Raw genomic sequence first — 14,633 nt, 5'->3', positions numbered from 1 at the left:
GCTCCACGACAGTAGAAGCCACCACAAGGAGAAGCCCACGAATCACAACAAAGAGTAGCCCCCACTCAATGCAACTAGAGAAAGCCCACGTGCAGCAACAAAGGCCCAACACAGCCAAAAGTAGATAAATAAATAAATTTAAAAAGCAATCATTAAAAAAAAAAAAAGATTGAAAGAGGGAGGAAGCAGAAACAGAGATTTAAGGGGCTGTTGCAGCATCCTGATGGGGTTCAGGTGACAGTGGCAATGCTAACAGAAAGGAAAGGGTGGACTCAGATCATTTTGAAGAAAGGCTTTCATCACTGATTGCATAATGGGATAAAGGAGGGGAAAGGGTGAAAGATGATTTTAAGATTTTGCAACTCTATAACCACAGAGGTGGTGCTGACATCAGGGATGGGGGAATCGTGAGCCAGCCCTGGTTTGGGTAAGGAGGTGATGTGATGTTTTTAATTTTGAATTTGTTGATTTTGAGGTGCCAGCTGAGAATCCAAGTGAAGATGAGCTGGGAATTGCTATGAAGCTGATATTAGGGAAAATTAGCTGGTAGCAAAATATAGGATATATTTGGAAGGCCTGGAGTCACGGATGTTACCTGGGAGGCTGTTACAGTAGAGTAGACATGAGAAGTAAAAGCTAAAATTAGGGCCAGATGGTGGGAATGGAGAGGAAGGAGTGAATCTGTTAAGTGGTATTTTACTCCAAATGCCTTGAGTACTGTGGAGCATGTAACATACATAGCCCAGCTACTGGAGAGATAGACTAGCTGGTATTATTAGCCAAACTTGGGAAACTTGGAATTTGCTGCCTGGTATTCTCTGTTCAGTTTGTAGCCATTTTCTCTGAGAAGAGGGCTTCCTGTCTCTGGACTTGGAGCCTGAGCTACCCTTGGGCCTTGCAGTTCTGTAGCACCATCTCCTGGTACAGCTTTTAATGAACAACTTGTAAAAGAGGCTTTAGGGTAACCATGAAGAAATAGGATGTGTAATGTAGAAAGTAGTAGGGTAAAAGTGTCTTGAGACACTGAATGGGAACTGCCAAGATTGCCGAGATGAGTCCTTTGGTTGTGGTGGACAGATTGCCAGTGATTCCTAAGTAGAAACTGCCAGAAGGCTTTCACACACTTGGGAAGATGTTTTTCCTGTTTTACTTAAAAGATAATCTAAGCCCCAGTTCTTCCAACTCTTTACATTGAAAAGTAGGCCTTATATAGTTCCTGTCTGGGCCTTATTGGAACAGGCTCATTAATCAGTCCTCCTTCTCATGTCCCTGTCTACTACCACCTCTATCCCCAATTTGAAATAAAATTCATGCTTCCTATCTGCCTCCACCTTGGGTGCACTTTGTCTTTACTTTGTATATTCCTTTGGCTGTTAAAGACATTGGGCTAGTTTTTTTCTTCCTTCTTTTTGCCTGTTTATTTTAAAAGGCGTTTCCTCCTCCAACAGATAAGGGTTTAGAATGTCCAGTATGCAAAGAGGATTACACAGTTGAGGAGGAAGTCCGGCAGTTACCCTGCAACCACTTCTTTCACAGCAGTTGTATTGTGCCGTGGTTAGAACTGGTAAGTACAGACAGCTCTCATCTGTGATGGGGCAACTGTGCCAGTCATATCTTCTTGGGGGGATGGTTCACAGTAAGGGTGTAGTTAACAGTTAATTGGTACATATATACAATGGAATATTACTCAGCAATATAAAGGAACGAAATTGGATCATTTGTAGAGACGTGGATGGACCTAGAGTCTGTCACACAGAGTGAAGTAAGTCAGAAAGAGAAAAACAAATATTGTGTATTAACGCATATATGTGGAATCTGAAAAAATTGGTATAGACGATCTTATTTACAAAGCAAAGATAGAGGCACAGACGCAGAGAACAAACGTAAGGATACCAAGGGGGAAAGGGAGGGGTGGGATGAATTGGGAGATTGGGATTGACATATATACACTATTGATTCTATGTATAAAATAGATAACTAATGAGAACCTACTGTATAGCACAGGGAACTCTACTCGGTGCTCTGCGGTGACCTAAACTTGAAGGAAATCCAAAAAAGGGGATATATGTATACGTGTAGCTGATTCACTTTGCTGTACGGTAGAAACTAACATAACATTGTAAAGCAACTATACTCCAATAAAAATTAAAAAAAAAACAGACAAAAAAACGAAAAAAAAACCCAAACAGTTAATGGAGAGCCAAGCAGATCAGATTTTAGTCCCTGGCTAACTCCTAGTAGCACCATTACTGTGTTTTAGATTATTAATCTGTTTGGAACTTCTCTGACCAGGGGTTAGCAGACTACAGCCTGCAGGTCCCTGTGGCCTGCCACCTGTTTTTGTAAATGCAGTTTTATTGGAACACAGCCATGCCCATTTGTTTACAAATTGTCTCTGGCTACTTTTGTGATACATCAGCAGAGTTGTGTAGTTGCAACATAGGTGGTGTGGCCTGCAAAGACTAAAATATTTACTACCTTTTCCTTTACAGGAAAAGTTTGCTGACCCCTGCTCTAGACCATCTCAGGTCATTGTTTCTAGTTAGTTCTGCTTGGTGATATGTGTTAGCTATGTTAAGTTGCTGCCTAGAATTCTCTGTCAGTTCTGTTGAAATTTTGTTTGGGAGATGTCCTGGTGATACACTTGGAGCCCAGCGTGCACTCTGTGAGAAGAATTCATGCCCTTTTTGTTCTTCTACCTGCTAACTCTCAGGGTTTCTTAAGTGTTTAGTTCTTCCAGCTTTCAGGTCAGGCTGTTCACGTGGACTGATATCTTTCTGTTTCAGCACGACGCATGTCCTGTATGTAGGAAGAGCTTAAATGGTGAGGACTCTACTCAGCAAACCCAGACCTCTGGGCCCTCTGCAAGCAACAGATTTAGCAGTGACAGCCAGCTACATGACCGATGGACTTTCTGAAACTAAAGACCGCCTCTGAGCCAGGGCTATAGTAGACCTCTTATCACAGCTGTTAATTGTATCAAAACAAAAAAATCGTAGGTGAATTTAGGAATCACCTAAGAAACCCCAACCCATAATATTCATTCATTGAGTGTTTTTCTTCTCTAAATTTAAAGTTAGTATCTACAGATGGAATTGTATCTACAACCAAATGCCTCTCATTCTTGAATTCAGAGTGATAATTCTGTAAGTGCGAAACTTAATTATGTGGGTTTCCCCTGCCAGAATAGAATCAGTTCCTTAAAGTCTAGTTAGGGTCCTGCTGTCTGTCATGTTACCTTGTGATGGATGTTTCCACCTCTTTCTCCAACCTCCACCCTATCATTAGTGTACTTTACACTAAATACAGTGGAACCAGAGCCCTAAAGTCCTGCTGATATAAAGTCCTTCTGTTTTAATTGTACAAAAGCATCTACTTCTGGCCACATTAGCCACGAAGTAAGATCAGATTAATTCAAGAATCTGAGACTAATGATTCTTGTTTTTTTCTTAAATCTTCAGAGAGCAAATCAAAGAAAAATTACAGTGGGAAGGAGAAAGTGGCTTATCATTGTTAAAATCTTTGGTTTTCTCATTTTTATTTTTAAAGACTACTTCACAAGATGCAGCTTCTGCAGAAACCAACCTGACATGTCTTAGGAGTCTTATGTTGGGAGGAATCTGATTCTGGTTCCTTTTTGGGAATGGGTTGGGCAGCATACAGGCACAGAAAGACAGATGTTTGAAATTTTCGGTTCTGAGGTTTTTTAGTGATCCCCAACTCATTGTTTATCCTGGGGATCTTAAAATAATTTCCCTCACAGAAATAGAATTACTTCATTACTGCTTCTACAGCTAAGTCATTGTTTTTTGTAATTCAGTGGTCTTCAGGAATTGAGATTTTATGTTGTCCCATTTTAATTTTTTAAGCCCATTTATCATCTCTGAAACCTTTCTGTTTGCTTGGTTCTGGCTGTACTTGGAGTCATACTGATTATTGTGATCATGCCCAAACAACTTGGCCTAGGAGAGGTAGGCCTTCTTTTTTCAGCCTAACAGTGTCCCATGCACATGCACATGCTCTTTGGCGCATTTAAGTGTTTAAAGTTGAATAAATGAAGAAGATTAAGAATGTTGTTGGAACTTCAAAGTCTCAAAAATAAATGATGGGGACATGTAACCACTGTTGGTGCACCAAAACGGGTGACAGAGGGGCAACAATGGTATGGTCATATCAGTCCTTCATAGTTCGGAATGATCAGAACAAGAAGCCTGCTCTTTGGTGAGTCTCTTGGCTAGGAGTCTTTCCTCGGTTTTTGTTGACTGTCGTACACTGGTTTTGGGGGTGAGGGATGGGGTTAGAGAAATCTTTGTAATTTAGTAGAGGACAGAGGAGTAAGAGAGGGAAGAGAGAAAGTGGGAGAGTTTAATTTAATAGCCTGCCTCTAAAAGTTGTGACCATAAGGTATGATTCAGGTTGGGCCCAGAGAGAATAAAAGATGTTTTCTCATATGCCTTATGTTATCCTCTGCAGAGATCGTTTCTTTGGAGAATGTGAACTATTTACTATGGCTATTGAAATGTAGCCCAGAAATACACACTGGTTTTGAATGGTGAGGGGTGATGAGGCTGAGGGGACATGGGAGGTATACTGTGAATATTTAATGGCCATTACTTAGATGGAGAAGGGCTAGGCTGAAGTTGGAGCACATTGTAGTTTTCAAGTGGAACAATATCAGCTGTCTCAGAAAAATGATGCCGGTCTGGAAGTTTTTGTCTGCTTGTTAGTGTCTGGAGATGCCAGAACAGGCAGGTGTATTTTTACTTAACACTAGAGAACTAGAAAGAATCTGAGTAGCTTTACAAAAGGATGCAAACAAAGTGCTGGACAGGGATTTAACTTTTCAATATACGGAAGAGCAAATAGCATCATTCTAAGTTATCTGAAATTTTCTTCACTTTGTTCTTTTAGACAGAGTGCATAAATCTGTTTGCTGTTTCTGAGACCCCTCCTACTTAATGAATCTGTAGTGTTTCTTCCTAGAATAGGAGGCATCTCAGACTTCCAGGTTAATTTAGGTAGTGTATTAGTCAGGGTTCTCCAGAGAAACAGAACCAGTAAGGGAGGGTGTGTGTGGGGTGTGTGTGTGTGTAAAGAGATTTATTATAAGGAATTGGCTCACATGATTATGGAGCCAGACACAGTTTGATATAGTTCCCAAGGCAGAGGACTACATAACCCAGACTTCTCAGGTGTTCATTCCTTTACAGCTGGAAGGCTTACAGACTCAGGAAACTGGAGCCTTACTAGGAGTCAAGGGAGAGATGATTCAGCTTTCCCTCATTATCAAAGAGAATAGAAAAAAGTTGCCATTTCAAATCTTGGGCCCTTAGACTTGAGGCCTTTACAAGATGTACTAAATGGCCTACCCTTTGAGTTCCATGCATAGATAAACAGATTGTTTTCTTATTCATGAATGTCTTTTTTTCTTATTCTTCCTTTTGTTCATTATAATTTGAAATAAAAGAGGAAGTAAAACTATGTTAGCACATAATTAGGAGGGACTTGCTAGAGATTGGTGGACCTGAAAGTTGAGAGGTTATGTAGGGCAATTCCTTGCTGGCTTCCAAGTGATTATTGCTTCTTGGGTAGTTTCCAGATGGGTTATTCTGGCTGGACAGAACTGGGCAGTTGGGTGGGCAGGGCAGAGTGGTGAACATTTAACCGATATCTCCAACAGAGAGAAGGAATAATCCTGGTTTTAAAAATTAATTTTCCTGCAAAGTTCCTATTGCCAGTTCTCTGAAGAGTTGGGAAACCTGAAGTATCCAGATAGCTTCCTTAGTTGTCAGCATTTGCTGCATAACAATTGAGCAAGTGCTTGTTAAATGTTTTCCTTGAGCAATACTCTTTCTGGTCCAATAGTTAGTTCTCAAGTTGGAAGGAAGATTTGGGGGCAAGAATTTGTTTCTTCCCCCCCGCAACAAGTCTCAGTTGGATTAAATAGTTATTAGGAGAAAAATTCCTTGTTTATGTCTTTGTATTGCACATTTGTATATATGCGTGTGTGTATATATATGTATATGTATATATTCATAGACACATGCATATATGCACATTTCACTCTAGAGGAAGAAGGGATATGGTGGGCACTGAAGTAGATAAAGTGAGCAGGGGTACAGCAGAGGACTGGAGCTTTAGTCTGATTCTCTCATTGTATGTGCCTCAGACCCATGTGTTTCTGTAGTTCTCTGTTACAGGGCACTGTTAGCTTGGGCAGGCACCCCCGTTATGTGGTATGGCAAGTGGATTCACTGGAGCTAGAAGTCTGGTCATTTCTGAAGGTTGAGGATAAATGGCTTTGAGGAAAGGGTGTTCATCATCTCTTGTTTCTGTATTATAATTAATTGAACTCAGACTCAGTTATCTATTGTTTTTAAAAATTTTTCTTGATAAGTTATTGTTGACAAATTGACTTCTCACATGAACTTCTGCATGCTTCAGTTTCGTTCTTCCTGGTGTCCAAGTCCTATTTCCTCAAGGAATACAGGTATATCAGACTTAACAAAAACTAATCAGGAGGGGATCATAGTTTGTCTGTTTTAAACAACAACAAAACAACCCCTGGGGTTTTAGGAGGTGAAGGGTACCTCAGAGTTGGTTGTTAGAGCTCATCTAGGCAGGCCACTGACATCTGTGAAGGAAAACAGATTTTAGGAGGAGAAGGAACAGGGCTGGTGAATAGATATTTGGATGTTAGGGAAAATCCCTCTTTGGTCTCTGTGGTAGAGAGGTGGGAAGATAAAGGTGCTGTTTACAAGAATAAACCAGTGGAGATTTGGGAGTTTGCGGGGGTACTAGCAGGAGAGAGTACTCTTACTGAGAGTTTCCAAAATGAATCTAACATAAGTTCTGATGTAGGGAGTTGGGGGAAAGATTTGGTGGGGTAAACATATCACAGGTGTATATCCTATGGTGGGAAATTGTAGCTTGCAGTAATGTCAGCATCTCAGCACTCAGGCTGGGAACCCCAGGTCTGCGCCATGGGTTTAAAATGGAATGTGTAGAATACAATGTGTACAACTGGAGATCTTTTCCAGGATCAAGACAGGATCAAAATGTCTTAGCTAATGGACATTAAGAGGTTTTGATCTCTCATACCTGCCAGATAAGTGGAATTACAGGCACTCAACTCTCTAATTTTATACATATAAACTTTGTGTTTTGCCAGATTATACTTAGATGGTGTCCACAGAAGTGGAGTCTATATGTTGCCTTTCCTCTTTCACCTGAAACACTTATATCTGTAAATCATGAGATGTAGGCTTGTGGTTCTTTACCTTTTCTAATAAGATGTACCATTTTTAAGGTCCCCAAATTATTAGAGTCGCTCCCAACAGGATTATAGTTGTATTTTTAGTATCTTTTGATGGAAAAAACACATAGCAAAAAGCTGCTATGATTTCAGTAATGCTTTTAAATCAGTTTGTCTTTATTAGTCACACCAGAATCTATATCCAGTTGAAGTACAGTATATACATATTTGTAAGATATATTATTTATTCAGACTGGAGATAATGCTTACATAGACCTCTTAAAATAACTACATGGCCTCACAGAGGTTCAAATTCCTTGGGTTGTGAATCACTCATATAGATTGAGATTAAGATGTGTGTCCAGAAGTCTACCTATTCATGCATGGAAATTTATAGACTTATTTGAAATCAGTGGTATCAATACACTTTGAAAGCCAAGATATAAGTATTTCAAATTTTTGTTTAACCATCTTGAGATAAGCAGAATAAATAAAATAAATTCTTTAGAAGTGGGACCCTTGACTTACTGTTGCTTTGTTTATTCTGCTTAGTTCAAGTCAGCGCTAGTAGTCTAATGCTCTTGAATGTCTTGATAAACTTGGCCAGCAATCATGTGTCCTTTCTGCAGATTTTTTATGTAGACTATAATTAGCATAATAGCACAATGGATAAAACCTTTTCTGTAGTTGGACATGGCTTCTGTGAGACTTCCAGTGATTGTATAATATTGAGTGGTTTCAGAAGAGTCTTTGAATAGTGAAAAGTAAAAGACATCTCCACTCATGTGAGCTTAAAATTTAGTTAGTTAGAAAAACAAAACTAACACATAAAACAGGTAAAGATTAAGGTGAGTGTAGTACAGTGGAGAAAGCTTTGGAGACTTCTGAGTCAGAATTCAAGTGGGTCTGGGTTTAAAATCCAGAATCTCATTTGATTCTCAGAGCAGTCCTGTGGAAACAGAAGGCAGTAGGAAATACCGCATTTTACAGATAAGTAGCATCTCAAAACTTCATTTGCCCAAGGACACGTAGCTGGTACGTTGCAGGGCCAGAATTTAAATCCAGATCTTTTGACTCCATGCCTAGAGTTTCTACCTCCATAAGACACAAAATCCAAAATCCTTAGTTTGAGGTTCAAGGCCATCACTAATAAGGGTCTTACCCATCTCTTTCAGCCTTCTGTCTCTCTGGTCCCACAAACCTTAGCTCCCCCATTAGGCAGGTCCTGGCCAAGGATCACAGGTAAGGTGTCTGTTTCCCTTTGATGATGGCTTGCCATTTAGCCCCAGTTAAATTGTCTGTGTTTCTACCTCTTTATTCATGTAGTTCCTCCTAGCAGGAATATCCTGCCCCCACCTCTCTGCTTAACTAAGACAAGAGGTTATCTGTCCAAAGAGACAAGAGGATTTATGAATTTAGAGAGAAAAGAAAAGGCTGCAGATATTGCTTTGACATTTACTTAAAAAAAGAGAGAAATGACCAGAGAGGTTGACAAGTACTTAGTTGAAGCTAGACAGTTAAGATCTGCGGTGCACCTGGTCTGCACAAATCTTCCTCTTCCTCCAGCACTGCTATGTGGATGCCGTTCAACACCAGGGTCTCTTCGTTTCCTCATTTTCTGCCAAGTCAGTTACTGGGTCTGGTGCTCTTCCTCTCCTATCCTACCTGTCTTTTGCTTGTTTCCTCTCTCTTCCCTTAACAGTGTCAAATAAAAATTTCTTCCAAAAACATTGGTGTTCTCATTTTATTTGACTCACTTGTTTATTTTACTTTGTTGGAGGGGAGGGAGGAAAACTTCTTCTTGGGTACAAAAACACACTTACCCAATATTTGAATGAGAACTGTACACCAGCTGCTTTTGTGAGAGCTGCTTTTTTATTTACTGGTGACTGAGGTAGGAAGAAAGTTAGATATGCTCTGGCAGTGAGGAGGGAAGGTCAGGGAACACATTCATTTGCCCATCTTATGTTCCCCAGATGCCTGGCATATTTAACATCTCTTCCCCTGTGCCCTGTTATTTCCTTCTCTATGCATATTGTAATGTGAAAGATGCCAAGCTAAAGAGAGTCAGATTTATCTTGCTATAACTTTTTTTTAAGATTTTTTATTTTTCATGTGGACCGTTTTTAAAGCCTTTATTGAATTTATTACAATATTGCTTCTGTTTTATGTTTTGGTTTTTTGGCCACGAGGCATGTGGGATCTTAGCTCCCTGACCAGGGATCAAACCCACACCCCCTGCATTAGAAGGCGAAGTCTTAACTACTGGACCACCAGGGAAGTCCCTCTATAACTTTTTTTTAGAAGTTTCTTCTGGCACAAGGCTTACAAAGCTGTAGAAAGAAAAAGGACAGTTTGTTTTATGCTACAAACTTAGAATAGTAACAAAATACCTGATGTAATTCATCCTGGGATGTGTGTTTGATAGGCCCTTATGACTAGAGGGAATGGAAAAGGAAAGAAGGGGAGGTATTGTATGTATTGTGTCTACTGCTTAAAGTTGCAGTTGTGATCTTGTGAAATCTACCTGATCCTGATGCAAGTGGGAAAGAAGCCAACCTTTGATCTCTTCTTGCTGGAAGGTAAGACAATCGAAGAAATAGATGCCACTCAACAAGTTCAAGGTAGGTTTTCCATGTATAGCACTGAGTGGCTAGCACAGTGATAGGACAGGGATACTCATTGAAATTAGTTTCATGAGCTGAGGGAGGCATAGAGATCCAGGAAAGTTCCCTCATTTCATCACATGTAAGCGTGATGACTTGACCTACATGATTTCTCTGGTCCTGACAAGATGGGTGTACTTTTGTTCTACGGAACACTACCACTTCCATAATTCTGCTGAGTCTTGAGGTGGGAAGAGTGATGAAAGGAATGACCTATCAAAAGTTCAGTCTCTTCACCTGACTAGAAAAGGGAAAAGAGCTTAGAGATTTTTTCCTCTCGCATAACTTGGGTGTCAAAAGTAGGTTGTATGGCTAGACCCAATCTGCTTTTCTCTTTAGAGTTTTTAATATGTATGAAATAAAATTGATTTTGCCAATGAAATAGCCTAACCATCTGAGAAGATTTAGATTCAATAAAGAATTATGTCTGAAGGGTCAGACTGCTTGATATTCACCAGTTTCTCCCTGAAAACTGGCGTAGGCTTACATTTGGCAGGTGCTTGCCAAGGATCACAGATGCGGTCTTTGTTTTCCTTTGATAGTTTGCAGTTAAGGGGCTGGAATAAGGGAGTGTTAGGTGGTCCTGTTTCTGGAAATGGGAGGAAGCAATCTCAGAATGGGGAGAGTGGTGATGGAGTTGAGAGAGAAAGTGCTTAGCATGTAGTAGATAATCACTGAGAGCACGGATTTTGGAGTGAGAAGGTCCTGTATTAATTCCCATGCACTGGGGCAACCTTTAACCTCCTTATACCCATTTGCTGGTGAGTAATTGGGGAATATTTACCTGGAAGCATTGCATGAGGTTAGAGTCACCATATGGAAAGCCTAACCTGTCATACAAATTCTTTAAACAAATCTATTAAGAGCCTGCTATGTGCCTGGTACTGTTTTTGGTTGGGGTAAACAAGACAAAGCTTCTGCACTTACAGAGCTTACATTCTGGTGGCACAGTGGTTGTTATTGAATTGAGGAAGGCCTAAATAAGGCTTGGAATTAAGAATGCCAAGGAGAGGCAAAAACCTGCATCAGTTACTGATTATGCAAATGTGTAATTGCAAGTTCCAATATCTTTTTTATCTAATAGGGAAAACTAATGGACATTGATAAATGATGCTCAGAGGACTCAACTACAAGAGTTTTATATACTCAATCTGGCCATCAACCTTTGCTGAAGAGCTGCATTGTTTAAAACCCACCTCCAGACCAAGTCTGTTTCTTGCCGTGCTCATCTTCACATTATAGCCAAACATCTGTTGCCTCAACTTGTAGCCCTCTGTTCATCCAGTAAGTAGAGGTATTTGTATTTGCTTGCCTCTCCCACAGGCTTGCTTTCCTCATAGGTGTGACCTCCTACCCAATGAAAGTCTGATTCATCTATCATCCCCTAGTTAGTATGGCCCTTTGGACCAATTTTGCCCTCATACTGGTGTGATGTTTTCATGTGGACAGCCAGGGCCTAAGGAGCATTGCCCTGTCCCACTCTGGGCTTCCTTTCCACCCTTCTCCTGGAGAGTAATCAAGATGTTAAAGGTATAGCACTCTCATTTCTTGGGGTGCTAAAAGCTCTTCTGAACATACCTTGAAGGGCCACCAGGCTGGTGACCAGCATCATCCAGACCTTTTCTTGCAGGAAGCCTGAACTGAGAGCACCTTTATTGTGGCCAAACTTGGGGTGTCCTGTTTCAATCCCATTACTGTGTAGTTCACTCTCTGGTTCAGAAGAGAATCAATGGATCAGGAGAGAGTTTTGGAAATTACTAATACCTCCTTTTGCATAATCTCAGGACATCTTTTTTATGATCCCCAAGGATACCTCTCAGTATAATCCGTTGCCCACATAAGTATTTTTTAACATTTGTGGGTGGTGATGATGACGTACTTAAGTGGCAATAAATAAATACAGAATCTATGTGTGTCACAGTGGGGATGCAAATAGGCCTACCTTGAAGGAACTCAAGTCTTGCCAGAGAGACAGCTAAAATAGCTTAGTTACTTTGGAGTTGGGTGTCTCCAAGTCTCACTTAAAAACCATCTTCTGGAGTGGGTCAAGCAGTTTAGTCTAAGTTAAAATCGTGGGTTTTGTACTTCCCTGGTGGTGCAGTGGTTAAGAATCCGCCTGCAAATGCAGGGGACACGGGTTCGAGCCCTGGTCCGGGAAGATACCACATGCCGTGGAGCAACTAAGCCTGTGCACCACAACTACTGAGCCTGCGCTCTAGAGCCCGTGAGCCACAACTACTGAAGCCCGCGTGCGTGCCTGTGCTCCGCAACAAGAGAAGCCACCGCAATGAGAAGCTGCGCGCTGCAACGAAGAGTAGCCCCGCTCGCGGCAACTAGAGAAAGACTGGGTGCAGCAACAAAGACCCAACACAGCCAAAAATAAATTAATTAATTAAAAATAAATAAAATCTTGGGTTTTGTAATAGATACGGATTTTTGTCCATTATTTACTAGCTGAGTGAACTTACACAAATTACCTTTGAGCCTGATTGTCACAGGACAAGAATAGTACCTAACTCAAAAGGCCATGAAGATTAAATGAAATAATGTATCACTTAGCACAATGCCTGGCACGCAGGCAGTTTACTCAGAGAAAACTCAGTAAATGGTAGACATTGCTTATTGATATTATCTGTTACCTGTTTGGTCTTATTAGTTTCATGTTCCGAAAGGAACCTTATCTCCACATTTGGTGAGCATCCATATTTACTGACTCTAATACTTAAATATGCTGAGAGGATGATAAAGGCTTTCTATCTTAGAGAGAACCATCGCAAGTAGAAATACTTAAGGTGTATTAGGAGAACATCAATACTGGATTATAAGGAGCAGCGGCTTTGTCGTACTCCCATTCTATTCTCCAAGACTTAGCACCGTGCCTGGGATACGCAATCAATAAGTTTAGATGAATGAAAGAGGAGTTTCCATTAGTGAGATCCACCGGAACAGAGTATTCACATAAGTAGTAGAATGAAATTTTATAGAGCGCCTTCAGTGCCACGCTAAACTAATCACTGTCACATAGACAGTGAAAAGCCATTAAAACTCTGGGGTGGTATGTACAAATCAGCATTTTAGAAAGATGTCTGGTGGCAGTATGGATTAGAGGCAGAGACAGTATCTAGTTGATGGACCACTTACTAGGCAATAGCTCAGTGCCAGGCTCTGAGGTAGGTGTGGGAGGTATAAAGATGAGTAAAACATGGGCAGATTTGAGATCTGGGGCTTACCACTTAGGAGACTATTGGAATATTTTAAGTGTGAGATGATGAAGACCTGGAAAACACCTTTGGAAAGAAAGGAATGAATGTGGGAAAGAACTAGTAGTAGTTAGTAACTGACTGGATGGGGGAAGAGAAAAAAGGAGGAACCAAGGTTTTGACTGTGAATCATGAACAGAAATATGGTCTCAGGAGGATAGGTTTGATTTTGAGTGATTTGGTTTTCTTTTTTAAAGACTTTATTTATTTTTTGACCTGGGCCCACGTTGGTGAAAGCGCTGAGTCCTAACCACTGGACCACCAGGGAGTTGCCAAGACTTTATTATTTTGTATTTTTAAATTTTGGGGGGCTGCGCCACGCAGCATACAGAATCTTAGTTCCCCAACTAGGGTCAAACCCGTGCTCCTTGCGTTGGAAGCGTGGAGTCTTAACCACTGGACCACCAGGGAAGTCCCAGGAGGTGCAGGTTTAAATCATGAGGGTAGATCAGAAATTGGGAGAGAGAGTAGAGAGAAAAGATTGAAGGAGTGGGGAATGAGTTGAGGAATGAATTTTCATGTTTGAGAGGTGGGAGGAGGAAACAGGCAGAGAAGGAGAGAAAAGAACAGCCAGAAAAGTAGAAAAACCAGGGGGAAACAGAGTCACAGAAGCCAATAAAGATGAGAGTTTGATAAGGAAGAGAATGGAAGTGCTGAACGCTAAGCTAGTTAGGTCAGATGGGAAGACGCCAGGAAGCAAGGAAGAAAATAGAATCAACCTAGACTGAAGTAGAAAATTTGGATTAACTACTGACCGTAGGTGATGATGAAAACATTTGTTAAAAGGCTCTGGGACAGGTTTTTATTTGGGGGTGGGTGGGTGTAATTTACATCTATTTTTCTTAAAGTCAAAAAGATAGTATTTGAAAGTTCATAAAAGGTAATAGCAGTGTCTTTTTATTCTCAGAGACAACCACTATCAACTCTTTGAGGTGTTTTACCACATTCCTACATAAAATGCTAATATTACCACTCTTGATGATAAAGTTTAGACATTATCTATTGATTTTCTGTTATAGAAGATGAAGATATGGTTCTCTTAACCCCTACCCTTCTCTGCATCTTTCAAAAAAAATCATTATATTATAAATTTTAGTTAATTTTTACATAATTTGGATTCCATAAATGTTACTTATTACAGAGCCAAGTTGTGTACTATGATTACGTTTCCTTTTGTAAAATTTAGTGTTTTCCCTGGAGATGATGATCACCTTAATTTTTTTTAAACAGGCAGAGTTTTCCATATCCATATTTTTTTTTAAAAGAAAGTTAGACAACTGTGTTATTATTATTTTTTTAATGTATTTATTTATTTTTTATTTTTGGCTGTGTTGGGTCTTCGTTTCTGTGCGAGGGCTTTCTCTAGTTGTGGCAAGCGGGGGCCACTCTTCATCGCGGTACGCGGACCTCTCACTATCGTGGCCTCTCTTGTTGTGGAGCACAGGCTCCAGA

General features: G+C 40.4%; 2 protein-coding genes across 5 annotated transcripts in view; one reads left to right on the top strand and one right to left on the bottom strand.

The window, feature by feature from the left end:
* The window catches only part of RNF115 (ring finger protein 115), a 59,752-nt gene extending 55,681 nt beyond the window's left edge, over window positions 1-4,071 (top strand). For all 4 annotated transcript variants that reach the window (XM_036855525.1, XM_036855533.1, XM_036855538.1 and 1 more), the window contains 2 exons: window positions 1,449-1,564; window positions 2,787-4,071. In XM_036855525.1, the coding sequence (XP_036711420.1) occupies window positions 1,449-1,564; window positions 2,787-2,918 (248 nt within the window). In that variant the 3' untranslated portion in view covers window positions 2,919-4,071. The remainder of the gene's footprint in view (window positions 1-1,448; window positions 1,565-2,786) is intronic.
* Window positions 4,072-11,044: 6,973 nt separating this feature from the next.
* CD160 (CD160 molecule) overlaps window positions 11,045-14,633 on the bottom strand; it is a 39,401-nt gene continuing 35,812 nt past the window's right edge. Inside the window, 2 exon segments of the mRNA XM_036866029.1 lie at window positions 11,045-11,598; window positions 11,601-11,627. Of these exon segments, the coding sequence (XP_036721924.1) occupies window positions 11,438-11,598; window positions 11,601-11,627 (188 nt within the window). The 3' untranslated portion in view covers window positions 11,045-11,437.

Source organism: Balaenoptera musculus, chromosome 1 (genome assembly GCF_009873245.2).
Source record: "Balaenoptera musculus isolate JJ_BM4_2016_0621 chromosome 1, mBalMus1.pri.v3, whole genome shotgun sequence".
Taxonomy (NCBI): Eukaryota; Metazoa; Chordata; class Mammalia; order Artiodactyla; family Balaenopteridae; genus Balaenoptera; species Balaenoptera musculus.
This window is presented reverse-complemented; position numbering and strand designations above follow the sequence as displayed.